This window comes from Formica exsecta, unplaced genomic scaffold (assembly GCF_003651465.1).
Source record: "Formica exsecta isolate Colony F162 unplaced genomic scaffold, ASM365146v1 scaffold1389, whole genome shotgun sequence".
In the NCBI taxonomy this organism is placed as follows: Eukaryota; Metazoa; Arthropoda; class Insecta; order Hymenoptera; family Formicidae; genus Formica; species Formica exsecta.
Genome location: NW_021848720.1, coordinates 11,160 through 31,517, shown reverse-complemented (window position 1 = coordinate 31,517; position 20,358 = coordinate 11,160). Strand labels below are relative to the sequence as shown.

Here is a 20,358-nt window from a genome sequence, read left to right as displayed (position 1 = left end):
ACACAGACACGACAGTGCCGCTGCCACGGAAGAGATGGATGCTTGGTTCGTGCCTCCTGCCGCCTTAAATCCCCCCTCGCTTCACTCGTTCGTTTTGCATATATATATATATATATGCAAAACAAATCAAAAATAGGTTTGGGTTAGGTTATATCTTCCGGAAGTGGAGCCCCCCCGTAGGGAGGGCGGAACCCACTGTGTCCACACATATATATATTACAAAGCAAAGCGAGGTCCACCCCACGAATGTTGTGTGAATGAGAAAGTGTATGCGTGGATGCAGTGAGTTCCGCCCCCCCCCTACGGGGGGGCTCCACTTCTGGATGATATAACCTAACCCAAACCAAATTTTAGTTTTATATCAGAAATAGGTAACTATCTAATTTTGGGTAATTGTTGGGGTTTTTTGTTTTTTGGGGGAGGGGGTGATGGGGGTCGGGCTCCCCCGACTGATTATCACTGTTGGGGTCACAATAAAGAGTTTTACCGAGAGATCCGATTATATTTCTCAAAATTCAGAAAAGGCCTTATTCGAAACAATTACCAATCAAACGATTGTTTGTTGCAACAATTGTTTGTTTTATCTCCTCTGTTGTTTCTCAATCGAATCTTACCAGTGAAACGTGCACGTTTAAAGTCTCGTGTGAGATTGCAAAGTTTTGGAGATCCACATTATTAAAGCGAAAAGTGCTATTTGCGTAATGGTGATAGTGTATCGTATATTAGTCTTACGGCTTACTGTTGCTGGATTATCTGAAAAATGGATATGGAGCATAGATACGTGCAATCTTTCGATAAGGTATGGGAAGAAATTTTTTCGCATCTATTTATAATAAAAGCACCTGTCTTCTGTGTGGTTATCAACCCTCTCTTATTAAAAAATATAATCTTTATAGACATTATAAGAATAGACATTTAAATGAGTATTCGAAATATGTGGACAAGGAGAAATTTAATTTAATTGAGGGATCAAAATTGATTTATCAAGGAAGTTGTAGTTCGAGCTCTCATGTCGATAATGCTACCCTTTGGTAAAAGCTCTTACAGCGTCGTATGCGATTTCAAATCTTATTGCGAAAAATTCCAAACCGTTTCGTGAAGGAAAATTTGTAAAGGAATGCCTCATCGCAGCAGTATTCATTTGAAAATTCGTTGACTCTTGAAAAAGCTGCTAGCATTCCTTTAAGTGACAAAACAATAAAATCCCGAATAAATAATATTGCTTCTACTTTAGAAAAAGAAATTAAAATCTTTATTACAATCTTGTTCTTTATTTCCTTATGTCTCGATGAGAGCACCGATAATCGGCATGTGAGTCAATCGAGTATTTTTATTCGAATCGTGCAAAACGATTTTTCATATGTCGAGGAGCTCTTAGATTTTGGACCATTACATAAAACAACAAGAGTTTGATTGATATCTTCGAAGCTGGTAATCAAACTTTTCAAAAATTCGACATAGATTTTTCAAAATGTTTAGCTATCGTAACTGATGGCGCAAGAGCAATGATAGGTTCAAAAAATGGATTTTTCGGTCAACTAAAGCAGCGAGATTTGAAGATTCCTGTCATTCATTGCATTATTCATCAAGAAGCGTTATGTGGGAAAGTTGTGAAACTATGCACCGCAATGCAAACCGTCACAAAAATTATTAATGTAATTAAAGGCGGTCAAAAATTTCTTTCTCATCGAAAGCTTTTACTCTTTCTCGAGGAGCATAACGCAACTTATACAGATGTGCCTCTGTATTGTGAAGTTCGGTGGCTAAGTGCAGGAAAATGTTTAGAAAAGTTTCTTGCAATAAGAAAAGACATCTTCCTTTTTTTGCAAGAACAATTTTCTGCAAAATACGATGAATTTAAAATTTTTTTCGAAAATTTAGACTCGCTTTGCGAGCTTGCTTTAATAACTGACAACCATTTAAATACTTTAAATTTAAAGCTGCAAAAGACCAATCAAATCATTTCACAATTAGTTAGTCATGTCGATTCTTTTCGTAGAAAACTGCGATTATTTAAAAATCATTTGCAAAATAATATTCTTCACTTTTTTCCCTCTTGCCAGATTCTTTTTGAAGAACACGGCACAAATTGTAATTTTGAAAAACAAATTAATATTATTGATTCTTTAATAAATCAATTTGATTCGCGTTTTAGAGATTTCGAAATACAACGAAAAGATTTAATATTGACAGACGTACGCGGAGTTCATTGAGAACGAGTTGCCGGAACTTTTGGAAGACGTTTCTCTTCGCGCGCGGGAAACGCTGATTTTTCAGCACGATGGAGCTCCCGCACATTATTCCCGTCGAGTACGAGAAATTTTAGATGCGCGTTTTCCGGACAAGTGGATAGGTCGAGGTGGCCCGATCATTTGGCCGATACGGTCGCCAGATTTGAATATACTCGATTAGTTTTTTGGGGGCTATGTAAAAGCTTCAATCAAGTACCATTGTAATGGTATCTAAGATGAGGTATGCGTAGCTATTTTAGCGGCCTTTAATACCTTTACGCCGGACATGGCGCAAATAACTGGAAGAGCCGAACTCTCTGCGTACAAGCACGAGGAAGGCACTTCGAACAATTATTACATTAAATTTTGAGAGTTGATTAGGCCTACTGAGGAAACCATTTAAAAAGAAAACGCGCCAAGCTACTTATCAAGGTGATGTGGAAACGATAACGTTTCCTTACCACAAAATAATTTTATTTCGGAAAGATATGAGAAGAACTATCTCAAGCAGAACACAACAATTACAAATTGTAATCGTTACCTTATGTATTAAAATAAGATATCTATGCAACAATCGTTGCAACAATCGTTTGTTTTATCTCCTCTGCTGTTTCTCAATGGTATTTTACCAGTTAAACGTGCGCATTTAAAGTCTCGTGTGAGATTGCAGAGTTTTGGAGATCCACATTATTAAAGTGACAGATAAGAAAAGTGCTATTTGCTTGATAGTGTATCGTGTAATAGTGTTACGGCTTACTGTTGCTGAATTACCTGAAAATGGATACGAAGCAAAGATATGTGCAACCTTTCGATAAGGTATGGGAAGAAATTTTTCTGTGTGGTTATCAACTCTCTCTTATTAAAAAATATATTCTTCATAGACATTTAAATGAGTATTCGAAATATGTGGACGAGGAGAAATTTAATTTAATTGAGGGATCAAAATTGATTTATCAAGGAAGTTGTAGTTCGAGCTCTCATGTCGATAATGCTACCCTTTGGTAAAAGCTCTTACAGCGTCGTATGCGATTTCAAATCTTATTGCGAAAAATTCCAAACCGTTTCGTGAAGGAAAATTTGTAAAGGAATGCCTCATCGCAGCAGTATTCATTTGAAAATTCGTTGACTCTTGAAAAAGCTGCTAGCATTCCTTTAAGTGACAAAACAATAAAATCCCGAATAAATGATATTGCTTCTACTCTAGAAAAAAAAATTAAAATCTTTATTACAATCTTGTTCTTTATTTCCTTATGTCTCGATGAGAGCACCGATAATCGGCATGTGAGTCAATCGAGTATTTTTATTCGAATCGTGCAAAACGATTTTTCATATGTCGAGGAGCTCTTAGATTTTGGACCATTACATAAAACAACAAGAGTTTGATTGATATCTTCGAAGCTGGTAATCAAACTTTTCAAAAATTCGACATAGATTTTTCAAAATGTTTAGCTATCGTAACTGATGGCGCAAGAGCAATGATAGGTTCAAAAAATGGATTTTTCGGTCAACTAAAGCAGCGAGATTTGAAGATTCCTGTCATTCATTGCATTATTCATCAAGAAGCGTTATGTGGGAAAGTTGTGAAACTATGCACCGCAATGCAAACCGTCACAAAAATTATTAATGTAATTAAAGGCGGTCAAAAATTTCTTTCTCATCGAAAGCTTTTACTCTTTCTCGAGGAGCATAACGCAACTTATACAGATGTGCCTCTGTATTGTGAAGTTCGGTGGCTAGCACAAATTGTAATTTTGAAAAACAAATTAATATTATTGATTCTTTAATAAATCAATTTGATTCGCGTTTTAGAGATTTCGAAATACAACGAAAAGATTTAATATTTTTCGAGAATCCTCTCATTGTGCAAATCGAGGAACAAAGCCTAGAATTTCAGGCAGAACTTTGTGATTTGCAATGTGATTTTTCTTTGAAGGCACGGCTAGAAAAGGGGGTCGAATTCTTCAAAATATTAGATGCATCGCGTTATCCACGTCTTACAAATTTCGGCCTTCGAATTTTCTCCATGTTTGAGTCCACATATTTATGCGAATGCTCTTTCTCGAAAATGAAATTTATAAAAACAGAGAAACGTTCTCCTTTAAGCGATATATCATTATCCTCGCTGATGCGAGTAAGTTCTCCTAAGATCTCTGTGGATATATCATCCCTATTAGAATCGTGCAAATGACCTAGAAGATCAAATTAAAATTTTGATACAGATTGATTGTTTCGGTTTTTTTCTGCTTCTTCTTTCGTTTTTATACAATATCTTACGATATAAAATATTGCTTTCCTGCCAAGCCACATATTTCATTATCTTTATTATCTTTTAGTGGAATAGGCCTACTAGAAAAACCACTTTAAAAAAAACGCATCGACAATAGTACTTAATGGGTGATGTGGAAAGCTATTATCAAAATGGTAATTATTATATATATACACTGCTCAAAAAAATTATGGTATAGAAAATATTTGTCGAAAATTGGCCAACTTTGACTGCCGATCACTTCGCGAAAAATTATGGTAGACGAATGATTTTTTTTCAAAATGAAGTTTGAAGTCTCTACTTTAAGAATATACATGTCCATTTTTTTGCATGCGATACACCCCTACCCCTGTAACCTCTGAAATCTGAGGGCATGTTTGGCATACTAAAAATTGCAAAGTTTGACGGAATGCACGGATGTGAACAATTTTTTTTTTGGGACGTCATTTGCATTGTTATAAAGTTCAAATCTTCTACTTCAGTTTGAAAAAAAGCGAAGTCGCTATGATTTCTTTTCGCAAAGTTACAGCCCTTCAAAATTACCGTTGGCCTTTGAGCCAAGTACCGGCCGGCGGGTTTAATGACTGAAAGCCATAGTGGAACCATGGCAAAAGTGGACACACGCGCGGGCGCGCGCACGTTCTTCAGCTCCTGGCTCCTGGTGTTTTGACCAGTCATTACCCGCCGGCCGGTACTTGGCCCAAAGGCCAAAAACAACGGTAATTTTGAAGGGTCGTAAAAAAAATCGTAGCGACTTCGCTTTTTTTTCAAATTGAAGTGGAAGGTTTGAACTTTATGACGATGCAAACGGTGTCCCGAAAAAAATTTTTCCACATCCGTGCATTCCGTCAAACTCTGCAATTTTCAGTATGCCAAACATGCCCTCACATTTCAGGGGTTACAGGAGTAGAGGTGCATCGCCTGCAAAAAATGGAGGTATATTCTTAAAGTAGAGACTTCAAATTTCATTTTGAAGAAAAAATCATTCGTCTACGATTTTTCACGAGATTGGCAGTTAAAATTGGCCAATTTTCGGCAAATATTTTCTATGCCATAACTTTTTTGAGCAGTGTATATACATATATATTGTAACCGTTATTTTTTTTAATTATTTAATTAATAATTATTTGATTATTCGGCGGGCGGTTTTTCGATGCCCATGGCACACCTTCGGCGCGTACCTCGAAGATCGATTCCGCTTCAAAGATCCGAATTTACGCGAAAAAAAACAAAACCGAGTTGGGCGCCAGGTATGGCAGGCCGCACCACGTAAGACGACAGCAAACACGAGAAAAATTAGCGGAACCGATAATTAACGCGACGGCAGAATACGCGGCTAGACAGTATTCCCCAAGGGGTAGAGGGGGGTAGCTCGGGGAACGGGAGAAAATAGAGATTCGAGAACACGGGAGCCAAAATAAAGCCTTCAACGTTTTGAAATAAAAATACCAATAATATATTAAAAAGAGACAAGAGTATAGAGCAGTTCGCATAAATAATAGCCCTTGATGACTGTCCGGATTCGACACATTCAACAAATTTTGAGCATGAAAATTAAATATTATTTCTAAACGCGCAAAGGAATTCGGTCGCGCAAAAACTTGCTCGCACCCGTTATCCCGACCGTTCGTCCTCTTTTTGCATGTTCAAGCCGTTTTTTCGCCTAGATCGCGATACGCCGAGCCGATCAAACGATATTTTCGAGACCAATCCGATACACGAAAAACAGCGTCGGTTCTCGGCGAAATTCCTCGTCATTAAATTCGATCCTCGGCTCGGCAGTCTTGCGCCCGTTCTCGCATGCGAAGCACACAAATCTCGCAGTGTCTTGCGCCCGTGTTGAACGGCTTTTGCTCGCTTCAGTTCTTTCAGTAAAAGTCTTGTGCTCGCAATCGCTCGCCAAGACATCAATATATCGTGCCGATTATCGGTCGCGAGTTCTCCTCAACTTTTCATTGGGTTTGCGCTCCGGCAGCCACCGTCGGCCGGCTGGACATCTGGCCATCGGCCCGAAGCGCGTTATCGATAGTGCGCGACCTTGTCCCTTGGGGTCTCTGCGCCGTTCGCCGAAGAGTTTTCCTCTTCAGTGACAATCGATCTCAGTGTTCGATCACAGACGAATGGGCAATGAATGCGAATCGCGCATTTCAGCATTATCATTTCCTTGTATTTGTTAGTTTTGTAGCGTGTTTTCTCGGTGCGCGGTGAGCTTACGATCCGGAGACGACGGTAAAGTCGCGATCGCGTTTTATACCGCTGCCTCGCGACAAGATCTCCGCCGATCTCGCGGACAAGAGTTCCGTTCCGGTCAGGGTATCCATACGACGCCCCGCAAGATTTCCGTCGGGCAACTAACGGGCATACTACGTTGGTATTCTCAGAAGATTTCCGATTTCCATCTTGAAACCGTCAGTCTCGCGCCCGTCGGACAGTAAGTTATGCAAACACGGGAGCCACCGCCTGTCGAGGGTTTCCATGTGCTTCACTTATTGTGATTTGTGCAACTATTCCGTAATAAAGATTAACCTTTTTGTATGCACCTTGACCACCTCTTAGTTTATCTGCATGTTACTCTTGTGTTCTGCCCTCCAGCGATTTTACGAAATCGCGTAACGCGTACTCCGCGCTCATCTGGGCGATTCCGGTGTTCCTTTCGCGCGTACGGTCGATTCGCGGCTTGAACGCGCACAATGACAGTAGTTATTTTACAGGCGAATACGATGTCACATTATTTCTGCGGAGATCGACACGACAGTGCGCAACAGTATCGAATTAACGGGCGTCTTACGTGCTTTAAACTCGACTTTTCGGCCGCGAGGATTTCCGCCGTACGGGACTTATTTAGGCCGCGACAACTAAAGAAATCTCTCGAAGGCGCCGGTAACTACTTTACGCACGCCCGTGAATCCGCTTCGATACAATTGAAAGCTCTAGATTGTACGATTCAAATCGGTCCTTTAGTCTCACCTCGCGGTGAGCCGGTATTTACCTCGATAATAATAGCGACGACCTTAGCGTCGAAATACGCAAGCTATAACTCGAAGGGCTTGCGGAAACTAATAGCGGCCTCAACGACACCCGATAGATACTCTGCCCAATATTTGAGAATTACGCTTTCTCCTCACTCTAATTACGCATAACATGTACACGATGGTTGTTAACAATACACAAAAAGAAGACGGAAATTACCGAGAATGACTGTGGTGTACGAGTCGCGTGACGCAATACTTTGTGCGATCCCGAACATCGCGCGAGCGTGAAAATCCCGATAATTTTCAACATACAATGGTTGTAAACGCGAAACTAACATTAATGACTGTCGGCGGCGGTGAAATAAATTACAGAGAGCTTATTTTATGTAATTCGGATGAGTACCGAGTGCCCGTCGGCCGTGCGACGTAATCTACCAAAAATTCCACAAAGTTAATTCACAAAACGCGTGGCTCGACAACTATTAAGTGCGCGACTCATCCGAATTAATTACCTATAATGAATCGGCAACAAAATTGGGTTGACGACGCTCGTCCCACCGGTCGGAATACTTCGCAGTTCTTTCGAATTCTCGCTATCGCTCGCTCACGTCCTGAGACCTGCGTCCTACCGGAAAGCTCGCCGAACAGTGCCGAGCGAGAGTCCTGCAGGAGACACGCCGGCGCGATAAATCGCTATCGTGCCACCTGTGGCGCTTTCGCGTTACGCAAGGCCGTCCTGCGGTCCTTGCGGTCCTTGTTATCGTCACGACCGTATTGGTGGGCTCCTCGCCCCGGAATTTCCAAAAATCTGCGGTTGTTCGGCTGGGAGATGCGGATTTCCGGTAGCATCCGATCGGCTCTCGTTCCTATCTCGTAGAATAGGTCTATGGATGAGAGTACTCTCGTCGCTCCGTCTCTGGGACTCCCTCGCTTCGTGCGGGTGGAGTGACCGCCCCTTCGGCCGGTTCCTTCCGGCCCTTCGCATCTCTGTTCCTGCCGTAAAAGATAAGGCAAAATGAACGATAGTGACGATGATTTGCTAATAAGGCATTACAATAAATAGAATGGTTACGACCTGGCGGCTCCCGTTTTTGGGTGTCCTGGACCCCCCGCTCTCGACTGCTCCTATTCTTGCTTCCTTTTTCTCCGTCGGATGGGATCCCGCCGCTCAACCTCGTGCCGACAACCAATTCGCGGGCTCATCTACGAGCTTAGTTTCGTCTTAAATTTAACGAGGGCCAGACCCCGTCGATCGAGTGATCGGGCCGCGCTCTCCCTAAATCGGGAGGAAACAGGCTCTCGAAAAACCGCCCGCGATTGGGCTATTCGGCCCTTGTGATGGACGTCCCATAAACGTCACGTCACAATATATACAGGGTGAGTTTTTTAACTTGAAACTGTAAAATATCTCGGAAAGTAAGCTTTATCGAAAAAAATGTTTCAAACAAAAGTTGTAGGGTTCGGAGGGGGCCACATGATAAAAATATGGATTTGACCTTGAGTGACCTTTTCAAGGTAAGGTCAATGTGATCGACGTTTTTTTAAGTGGAACCCCCTATTTCTCATTACATATTCTTGTAGCTTACCTCGAGAGCTTTCCAAAACACTATAATAAAGTATTTTTTCATTAAGTACATTTTGAGTTATTTTATATAGATATAAAGAATATGCAATAAAAAAAGGGGGGTTTCATTTAAGAAAACGTCGATCACATTGACCGCACCTTGAAAAGATCACTCAAGGTCAAATCTATATTTTTATCATGTGGCCCCCTCCGAATCCTACAACTTTTGTTTGAAAAAGTACTTAATGAAAAAATACTTTATTATAGTGTTTTGAAAAGCTCTCGAGATAAGCTACAAGAATATGTAATAAAAAATAAGGAACCCCTGTTCCATTTAAGAAAACATCGACCATATTGACCTCACCTTGAAAAGGTCACTCAAGGTCAAATCCATATTTTTATCATGTGGCCCCCTCGAAACCATGCAACTTTTGTCTGAAACATTTTTTGATATCTCACTTCGTTTCTGAAAAATATGCCCGCGTCACTATAAATGCCGCACCCTGTATATTACTGAATCTAAAATATATTATTATAACATACATAATATATATGTGTATAATAGATTACATATATAATATATTAATAATAGAAATTTATAAAAATAATCTAGCAAGGTAAATTTAAATGACGATTTGACAGAAGGTACGATCTCAGCATATTTTTTATATATAGCCCAGTCAAATTAGAAATCATCTGCGGAAAAATTCCCAGAAGACTGAATTTTGGTATACAGCGAGATATTGTCATTTAAAACAATGTCTTAAAAGTCCCCATCGATACCACCCCTGCTAAAAATTTTATAGGGCTCGAAAAGGGGTGAAAAACAGTTTTTCGCGAATATCTTTGAAAATATTGATTTTTCGGCATACATAGTTATTATAAAATTTGTAGCTTATAAAATTTGCTACAAAAAGATCTCATTACTTTTTTTTTGCAGAACCAACCGTTTCGGAGATATTTGCGTGCGAATATACAACTCAGAATACAGACCGCATACAGTGATATAAGATATTTTACAGTTTCAAGTTAAAAAACTCACCCTGTATATTACTGTTTCTAAAATATTTTATTATAACATACATAATATACATATGTTTCGGAGATATTTGCGTGCGAATATACAACTCAGAATACAGACCGCATACAGTGATATATATGTGGTTTATCTTTGAAAATATTGATTTTTCGGCATACATAGTTAGTATAAAATTTGTAGCTTATGAAATTTGCTACAAAAAAAGTCTCATTACTTATTTTTGCAGAACCAACCGTTTTTGAGTAAAACACAAAGTCCCACCCTTGTACTTCATCGATAAAATGTACTCCTTTCCACACCACTGCTGAGGTAGAGTACTAGGCGCGTTTCTTTTTTTTTGATGTGGTGTCCCCAGTAGGCCTAATCCACATTTTTTGTTTTGTTTCAAACTGTGAAATCAATTCTCTGCTTCTTCTGGAATTTTTAGAGCCTCCTCAATTTCAATGGCCTCTGCGTCCGTCTCTTCCATTTCTATAATGTCCGCTAAGAAATCTGTCGGATCAAGTTCTTCATTGATGTCAGCGTAGGTCTCTTCCGTGGTATCTGCTGTTGCATTCAAGCAATACTGGCCACGACAATTACCACACACTGCTGAACAGCGCAAACCAATTGTTCTGCAACTATAGTTAAAGCCGCAGCCTTTGGAGCAATTGCAGAAAACAGTGTTCAACAATATGTCTGGAGCAGGGGGTAAAAGAGTTTGAATCGGCTCCAAACTTTCATTTACAGTCATCCATCCCCAATCTTCGGGATTGAGGTCGTTCCCAAGCCATTTTTGCACTTGATAATACACTCGAGATAGATGTTGTTGTGCAGCACTCGATGTTGGAGAAAGTGTCGATAATTTTACAGCCTTATTGAATCTTGTAGATTTTACAAATGAATAGTATCGGAAATTATCTATTGATATTTCTTTGTGTGGAGCACCGTACATTGCCAAAATAAAGCGTATTCCCTTATCAAAAATCAATTGTGGTGAACAATTATGGTGTAATTTTGAAAATTTCTGCATAATTTGTCAAATCGCTCCGTTTTTTAAATAATTTTGCAGCTTTTGTTTTTCCCTTATTAAATAATGAAGACGTTATATGGCACCCAGTAACTGCATGTAAAAATAAAATATGATCTTTACTTTTTTGGAACGAGCCAAAACTTTTTGAAGAATATATTTTTGTTTCCATTTTTACTTTTCCTGGCTTGAGAAAATAAATTTCTTTATCAGCTGGAGTTCGTGCAATCAACAGTATTAATAAATCGATGTCTTCACCTACAACAATAGTTTTATTTTTATTACATTGTTCCAGTGCTGTTTCAATAATTAGAACGTCAACATCATCTTCAGCCTGTTTTACGTTGAGGTTAACAGCTTAAAATTTTTCGGATAACATGGAAATAAATCTATTTTTCTTTTGGTTCGAAAGAAATTTTTTTTGACTCATTGGAACTTTCATTGAAGCATCAAATAGGACTTCAGTAGACGCAGGAAATTTAGCAGATCGACGACATTGTTCCATAGCTTTTGTATTTTTTCTACTATCATTATTACTGTCAAATACAATAATAACGTTAGGACCGAAATGTTTCCGTACGTAATTAATGTATGTCTCAAAAATGCAATCGAATTCAGTTTTTGGGTTCCATACGACACGATGTAAAAGAAATCCTCCATCAATGATGTATGTATTATCTGTAGAATTAAAGTCAACAACAATTGGTTCAAAACAATCGTAAAGATATGATTTTTTAGTTTTACGCATCCCGATGTCATCGAAAAGTGCTAATGGATATGGAGCTAGCTCATATTGTAAGAATTCTTGAAGTTGGTCGTCAAATTTTTTCGTTACACAAATTCGTTGGAATAATAAAAGTGAATGTACAGCCACTTTTGTATCGTGAACTTTCATAGAACTGGAGACCGTTAAAAGAGGAAGAACTCTGTTTCAATTTGACGTTATCAAATTGCTCACCAATCATACTTCTCATAAAGATAAGGCCAATTTCATAAGCCTTGTGACAATTTATTTTATCATCATCGACGATTCCACTATCTATAGCCATAATTTGATTCATTTGCGAAAAGGGATTATGGGATGTAAACCATTCTATCAATTTCTGTACATCTTTATTATCTCTTTCAATTCGGGAATCTCTTGCATCGACATGCTGATCTACTATATCCAGTCGAACATTACAAAGTTTTTCTATTCCTTTACACACATTATTCATCGCATGCATGCCATAAATCCACTTGCATAGTACACTTGCTTGAGTACTTCTTCCTCGTGAAACACCTCCCTCTGTTTTCATTGATTTCATTAATGATTGTTCGATAACCATGTCGCTCCAAGTTCCGCAACTAAATTTATTTGAACGTCGAATTGTGAAGAATCCGTTAATGAACTTCTCAAAAACACTCTTTTCCATGCTGTTTTCTAATTTTAACATATCCTGAAGATACAAGTGCGCGGATTTAGCATAAAGAAAATGTCCTGACGTATGAAAGTATGGAAGCATATTTTTAATCGAATTCAAATATGCCAATCTCCCATTCTTTCAAATCTTATGAATTCTTTTGCAATTGATACCATCCGAAAATATTGGACCCATAATTTTGCAGTGAGGCCTCTTTCTTCATACATACGTAGCTTTTCATTAAATTGGTCTAGTAATGCCCCAACAGTATCATCTAAGGTTTCAATGTCGTCATATGTTACTTCTCATTACACCATTGATGGAAGTTCTAAGATTTTCATAGGCGTCATCATCTATATTCGTATCTTTCAATATTATTGTTGACAAAGCTAGATGTAGCAATGTATGAGCTCTTATAGCTCGAGCATAAGCATGCCCATTGAGCATTTTATCTACTGAATTAGGTGCATAAATAACCTTGAGAGCTTCTTTGATACCATTTCCATCCATTATACAGGCTGAGTTTTTTAACCTGAAACTTTGAAATATCTCGAAAAATAAGCACTGAACGAAAAAAATGTTGATAATCAAAATTTAATCCTTCCGCGGGGGAAATACATTAGTATTAAAATTCGTCCCCCACCTCCTGGAGGGAGAGGGGCAACTTTGAAATCTTAAATGGGAATCCCTATTTTTTATTGCAGATTCGGATTCTATGGCTAAAAGGACGTAGGGTTTGTCTGAAACATTTTTTTCGATTCATGACAGATGGCGCTGTAATCGATGAAATTCAATTTTTTCGATTTCTCCTACTGAGAACCTATGCATACGATTCTGCAATATGTTTGCAATAAACAATACCACGTTTTCATTGTAAATAATCGAAATTAGTCTTAAAACAAACTTCTCATATTTTCAATGACTGACAAATTATTTGTCAAGCGATCTTGCTTCTCCAGTCTATCCTAATTATTATTCAGCTCCGGCGTACTCTACAGGTCAGAGAAGGTCAACGAAACATTTCGGAAATATTTATGAATCGTTTAGTTTTCTCTCTCTTTTCTTTCCTACAATACAAAAGTAAGAAAGAATTACTTTAAGAAACAACTCATCTTACTTAGCTCGAAGATTATTTTGAAAACAAAAAGACCTGTTTCCGTTAGGCTGTTAATAGTACTTCAGAATGGAGTATTTAACTGTACAAGAGAAAATTGAAATGGTTCTGGTGTATGGAGAAGCTGGAAGAAATCTTGTTGATGCTGTCAATCTCTACGCTGAGCGTTTTCCGGATAGGATTCGGTCACATACTTCATTTTACCGTACTATAAAACAATTTACTATTGATGGAAGTGTTCAACCGCGTTAAAGAACCCGTCGAGCAACAGTCACTGGACAAAATAATGAAATTGCTGTATTAGCTGCAGTGGCTGATAATCCTCATGTTAGTACACGAGAAATAGCTCGTGATTCCGGATTGTCCCAGAGCAGTATTTGGAAAATTTTAAAACGTAATAAATATCATCCGTATCATGTTTCTTTACACCAAGATCTTCATGGCGTTGATTTCTACAATCGGGTAACTTTCTGTCAGTGGGCACGTGAACAAATACAACAAAACCCCAATTTTTTTCGTTACGTATTGTTTTCCGACGAGTCGTCTTTTACAAACCACGGAACAGTTAATCGACACAACATGCATTATTGGAGTGTTGAAAATCCGCACTGGCTTCGCCAAGTTGAACATCAGCGTCCTTGGACTGTCAACGTGTGGTGTGGAATAATTGGTAACAAACTGATCGGCCCCCACATTATCGAAGGCAACTTGAATGGTTTAATGTACCAAGACATTTTGGAAAATGAACTGCCAATATTACTTGAAGACTTGAGTTTAGAAGTGCGACAGAACATGTGGTTTCAACATGATGGTTGTCCGGCACACTATTCGGTGGCAGCACGGGAAGTTCTTGATCGTGATTTCAATGGTCGCTGGATCGGTAGAGCTGGTCCGGTGAATTGGCCTGCTAGATCACCAGATCTTACTTCGCCAGATTTCTTTTTGTGGGGCTATCTCAAAGACAAAGTGTACAAACAAGAACCAACAATACGCGAAAATATGATAGACCGAATCAGTAAAGCTTGTGCCAAAATTCAAGCAGACACACTTCTCAGTTGTGTACAGTCATTTGAATTTCGGATTAATAAGTGCATTGAAGTCGAAGGCCATCATTTTGAGCACTTACTTTATTGAAAGATGATGAGGCGAGGGGACTCACGTTAATGAAGCACCCCGATACGTGAGAGGCGAGGGGACTCACCTTAATCAAGCACCCCGAAAAGAACAGAAAACTGCTACGTCCACGTCGTTGTTCCTGGGTTACGCTAAAAGTAGTTTCTTGACAAATAATTTGTCAGTCATTGAAAATATGAGAAGTTCGTTTTAAGACTAATTTCGATTATTTATAATGAAAACGTGGTATTGTTTATTGCAAACATATTGCAGAATCGTATGCATAGGTTCTCAGTATGAGAAATCGAAAAAATTGAATTTCATCGATTACAGCACCATCTGTCATGAATCGAAAAAAATGTTTCAGACAAACCCTACGTCCTTTTAGCCATAGAATCCGAATCTGCAATAAAAAATAGGGGTTCCCATTTAAGATTTCAAAGTTGCCCCCCCTCCCCCCAGGAGGTGGGGGGTGGGGGACGAATTTTAACACTAATGTATTTCCCCCGCGGAATGATTAAATTTTGATTATCAACATTTTTTTCGTTCAGTGCTTATTTTTCGAGATATTTCAAAGTTTCAGGTTAAAAAACTCAGTCTCTATAGCCAATTGATCCAAGATAGGACATGAGCAAATGAAAACCTCCGAGTCTCAGTATAATTCCAGACAATTCCGATGTTTCATTGATGCTGCCACAATTTCTCTAGCTTTCATGTACAAAGATTGGTCAAAAGTGACAATACATGTGCTGTGACCATACTTTTTTCCATTCTCAAGAGCACACCGTAAAGTCGTATAAATTGTATTGTAATTGCTTGCTGGCTGGTCGATGAATGGCAAAAACAAGATTCGAGATTTACAAAAATTCTGATCATTTTTCGTTAAACACTCAATATACCCATTCCATCCTGGTACTTCGGATCTACAACTCCATTTTTTATACATCCATAATATATCTGTTTTTCGGAGCATAGAGACAGTCGTTCCGTCATCGTGATTGATATTTTCAACTAAAATTTTTTTAAATCCGGATACGCCATAATTTTCATAAATTTGGATCGGCACGTGAGCTACTGCAGCAATATCCTTTGCACTTGGCATATTCGACAATTTTTTCATCGGTTGATCTGCTACGATCGCACTTGATGGAGTTATTATTTGAATTATTCCCATGATATGAACAGTATTATGACCATCAATGGTGAAAACATTTATATTAGCATTATCAGCGGTAAATTGAAGAAAAACGCCCGTTTCAGGTGGTAAAATGTAAGGCTGAGGATGATAAACTGCAGCAACTTCATACATAACTATCTCGTTATATGATGCAGTTATACCTAAACTTGATAAAATATCTAAAATACGTTTAGATCCAAATCGCCGATGAAGAAATATAAATAGGCCCAATTGCAGTCGAGATATAAACGATCTTGGTCGAGCTGCTGCCATGATAGCGTGATTTATCATATAGAAATGCACTTTAATTTAAATTGATCGAGTTTTTTTCTTCTATTTTTTAGTATGACTTCCTCCAAGAAATAAGTCAAGCTGTACGGAATTGGATCATTTATATTATCGAACATTTCATTTGTAGGAGGGTAATTAGTGTTGTCAACGATTACAGATCGAATATCTCCGCGAATAATAGCTGCAGCTGTTTCTAATATTCGGAGACGTTCTTCCCTTTTATTCGATTTTTTTTTATACCACGCTTTACTCAAAAGATCGCGCTGCACATCTATAAAGCAGATAATCGTCAAACTTCTATTTTTTGTCGTTATTACAATTTTCTCTCCATATCTCTCTATAAGTTTGTTCTTGATCGTTTTTTCATCCGGAGTAAAATCTTTGCAAACATCTTTCAACTCTGCCAAGGTGAATTGGCAGTCATCATTGTTTTCAATGTATGCATATATCTTTTCCATTGCCGATGTAATGCGAGAATCCTGTGGATGACCAACTTTACCTCCTGTTATAGGTTTTTTAAACGATACGTGGCAATCATGGTGATATCTTGCCTCATCAGCAACCAAATCTTCCTCATAAATTATTCGTCTTGTCATTGCCTTCGCCATGTCGTTGCCAAGCTGTTCAGCAGCAGCAATTATGGAATCTTTAAAAGAAGCCGTTGATACACGATGTATTATTCTACGACCTTTAATATTTTTCTTCTTCTCTTTCTCCTCATTGGCTTCTTCACCACAAAAGATGCATAAATGTTGGAAGTCAAACAAATATTCACTTGAACGTTTTCTAGTACGCGGCGGACTACTACCAGATGTGCTAGCACCTTCATCTTACTTCCTTTTTGTAGCGGCAATGCTACTCTTGCGAGTATACTCCTTACGACATTGAACATGGATTTTTATCGAGTTGACACGGAGTAAATGTCCAATTTTTTCATCGTTCCTTTCAACACTCGCGTCTCGCAACGTATCTATTCCGCGCTCCACAACAACAGTATTACCACTTGATAATGACTGGCAGCAAATCAAGCACACTTCTTCCATTATCGTATAATTTGTTGAAATTTTACGATTTCTAAAAATTTCACACAAATATTACAAAAATGCTCCGAAATATCAACTGACACGTCTGTTCACAGCCAAGAATAGTTGAATACTGATATTATTTTGTTTAATGGAAACAAAAATATATTCTTCAAAAAGTTTTGACTTGTTCCAAAAAAGTAAAGATCATATTTTATTTTTACATGCAGTTACTGGGTGCGATACAACGTCTTCATTATTTAATAAGGGAAAAACAAAAGCTGTAAAATTATTTGAAAAACGGAGCGATTTGACGAATTGTGCAGAGGTTTTCAAAATTATACAATGTTTCAGTTACTGGGTGCGATACAACGTCTTCATTATTTAATAAGGGAAAAACAAAAGCTGTAAAATTATTTGAAAAACGGAGCGATTTGACGAATTGTGTGTGTGCAGAGGTTTTCAAAATTATACAATGTTCACCACAATTGATTTTTGATAATGGAATACGTTTTATTTTGGCAATGTACGGTGCTCCACGCAAAGAAATATCAATAGATAATTTCCGATACTATTCATTTGTAAAATCTACAAGATTCAATAAGGCTGTGAAATTATCGATACTTTCTCCAATATCGAGTGCTGCACAACAACATCTATCTCGAGTGTATTATCAAGTGCAAAAATGGCTTGGGAACGACCTCAATCCCGAAGATTGGGGATGGATGACTGTAAATGAAAGTTTGGAGCCGATTCAAACTCTTTTACCCCCTGCTCCAGACATATTGTTGAACACTGTTTTCTGCAATTGCTCCAAAAGCTGCGGCTTTAACTGTAGTTGCAGAAAAATTGGTTTGCGCTGTTCAGCAGTGTGTGGTAATTGTCGTGGCTAGTATTGCTTGAACGCAACAGCAGATACCACGGAAGAGACCTACGCTGACATCAATGAAGAACTTGATCCGACAGATTTCTTAGCGGACATTATAGAAATGGAAGAGACGGACGCAGAGGCCATTGAAATTGAGGAGGCTCTAAAAATTCCAGAAGAAGCAGAGAATTGATTTCACAGTTTGAAAAAAAACAAAAAATGTGGATTAGGCCTACCGGAGACACCACATCCAAAAAAAAAAAAAACGCGCTTAGTACTCTACCTCAGCGGTGGTGTGGAATGGAGTACATTTTATTGATGAAGTACAAGGGTGGGACTTTGTGTTTTACTCAAAAACGGTTGGTTCTGCAAAAATAAGTAATGAGACCTTTTTTGTAGCAAATTTCATAAGCTACAAATTTCATAATAACTATGTATGCCGAAAAATCAATATTTTCAAAGATAAACCACATACACTACGCAAAACAATTAGGGGAGCGCTTTAAAACTTGCAAATTTTGCCGATTTTTGAGAAGCCATATCTTAGGTTAGGGGAATCGTAGGATAATGATCCTTGGCGCGTTTTAACGAGTGAAGCCTCGACTTTAAGACGGGTAGGGTTGAATTATTCGCCTCATCGAACTGTTTTGTTTGTGAGGGCCAAAATCAGATCGTGAAAATATTCTGGAAATACACAAAATACGCAGAATTATATTATGTATAACTAATCATATGGTCGATAAACATCAAAACTCGTGGTCAATAACGTTATTTATTATTTATATGCTACCGGCCCGCGATGTTTTGTCTATGACCGAAAAATTTCAGAGCGGCGTTGCATCGATTACCTTTTTTCAGTCTGATATTGCATGATATTAAGTAAATTGAGTGAACATAGCTTGTTAAACACCGTTCAAAAATATACGATCGAAATGAAGTATCGCACGCGGGATATATTTCATCACGTAAATGTCGCGAGATACTTATTAATTATTAATAAATAATCGACATATGTCTATATCACACGTTTGTATGATTTATTCGCTCCGGTAATTTACATTTACTCCATGCTTTCGATAATTGCAGGCAAATGTATATTAAAATCGATGAAAAATTGCTACCGAGATACGAGATATAATATATGCGAAAAATTTAAACATTGAATCATAATCGATCTATCATTACTTTTACATATTTGATATCGAAATTCCACTATACACACATATATCTCTTGATTTACACATTTACATATCTAATGTATTTTAATGTGTGTATAATATTAATTGCGCAGGTTCCGAAAGACAATCCAGCAGCTATGGAAGTAATATTACAGAACCTGACAAGCAATGCAAACAACTAAACGAAAGCAAAAACTAATTTTTGTATTTATAAATATAAAAACTAAATGTGTAATTTAGGTGATGGTATACTCAAATTATTTAAATTTTATCCGTTCTTCATAAAATTAAAAAGAAACAAACAAACAATTAAAATACTTATGCAGTTCCGATACAGGTTATGCAATTGTTAAAGAACAATTCTAATTATATTATCATATGCTACATTAAAATTATTGTATAATTTATACTATACATACACTGAAAAAAAAAGTTGTTAACTTGACTAAATGCGTTCAACTAATTATTATTTCTTTAATTGAAATATTTAAGTATGTAAATTAAATACGACATATTAAATCTAACATGATGTATTTGACTTAAGTACTTAAATATTTCAATTAAAAAAATGATAATCAGTTGAACGCATTTAGTCAAGTTAACAACTTTTTTTTCTCAGTGTATACAAATTACACGTTTTCTACTTCAATATATAATCATTCGTATGTGCCTAATTTACATTTCTTCTAACTTTTCATCTTTTAGACATATTGTTAATAAAAATGATTCATATTTGATAGCGCATCTGTGTATACGTTACTAAATATATGACATAACTATATAACTATCATAATATATATTTTTAATAATGTGTATTATTGTATTGTATTGTATTGTAAATCATTTATTGGTCCCCGAAGGGTTTCAAGGCGCTTTTTAGGAGCGTACCCGAACCTTTACAATGCTCCAGTTCATACATACTTCTTACATCTAAATCCGCTCTCTTATACATCTTTTCCTTACATCTATACACTTTCTATTTACGCTCTTACATCTTAACGCTGTTTTACACAACACATCGTTTCACACTCTCCTTCGCTCTTTCCCCTTGCTCCTAAATTTCCCTTTTTCCTTTCCTTCTTACGCTCTTCTATCTAACGCCACACACACC

General features: G+C 37.6%; 1 protein-coding gene across 2 annotated transcripts in view; it reads left to right on the top strand.

Moving 5' to 3' along the window:
• Positions 1 to 19,496, top strand: part of LOC115246129 (retinoid-inducible serine carboxypeptidase-like) — a 37,624-nt gene extending 18,128 nt beyond the window's left edge. For both annotated transcript variants that reach the window (XM_029824756.1, XM_029824757.1), the window contains one exon: positions 19,361 to 19,496. In XM_029824756.1, the coding sequence (XP_029680616.1) occupies positions 19,361 to 19,429 (69 nt within the window). In that variant the 3' untranslated portion in view covers positions 19,430 to 19,496. The remainder of the gene's footprint in view (positions 1 to 19,360) is intronic.
• Positions 19,497 to 20,358: the final 862 nt, after the last annotated feature.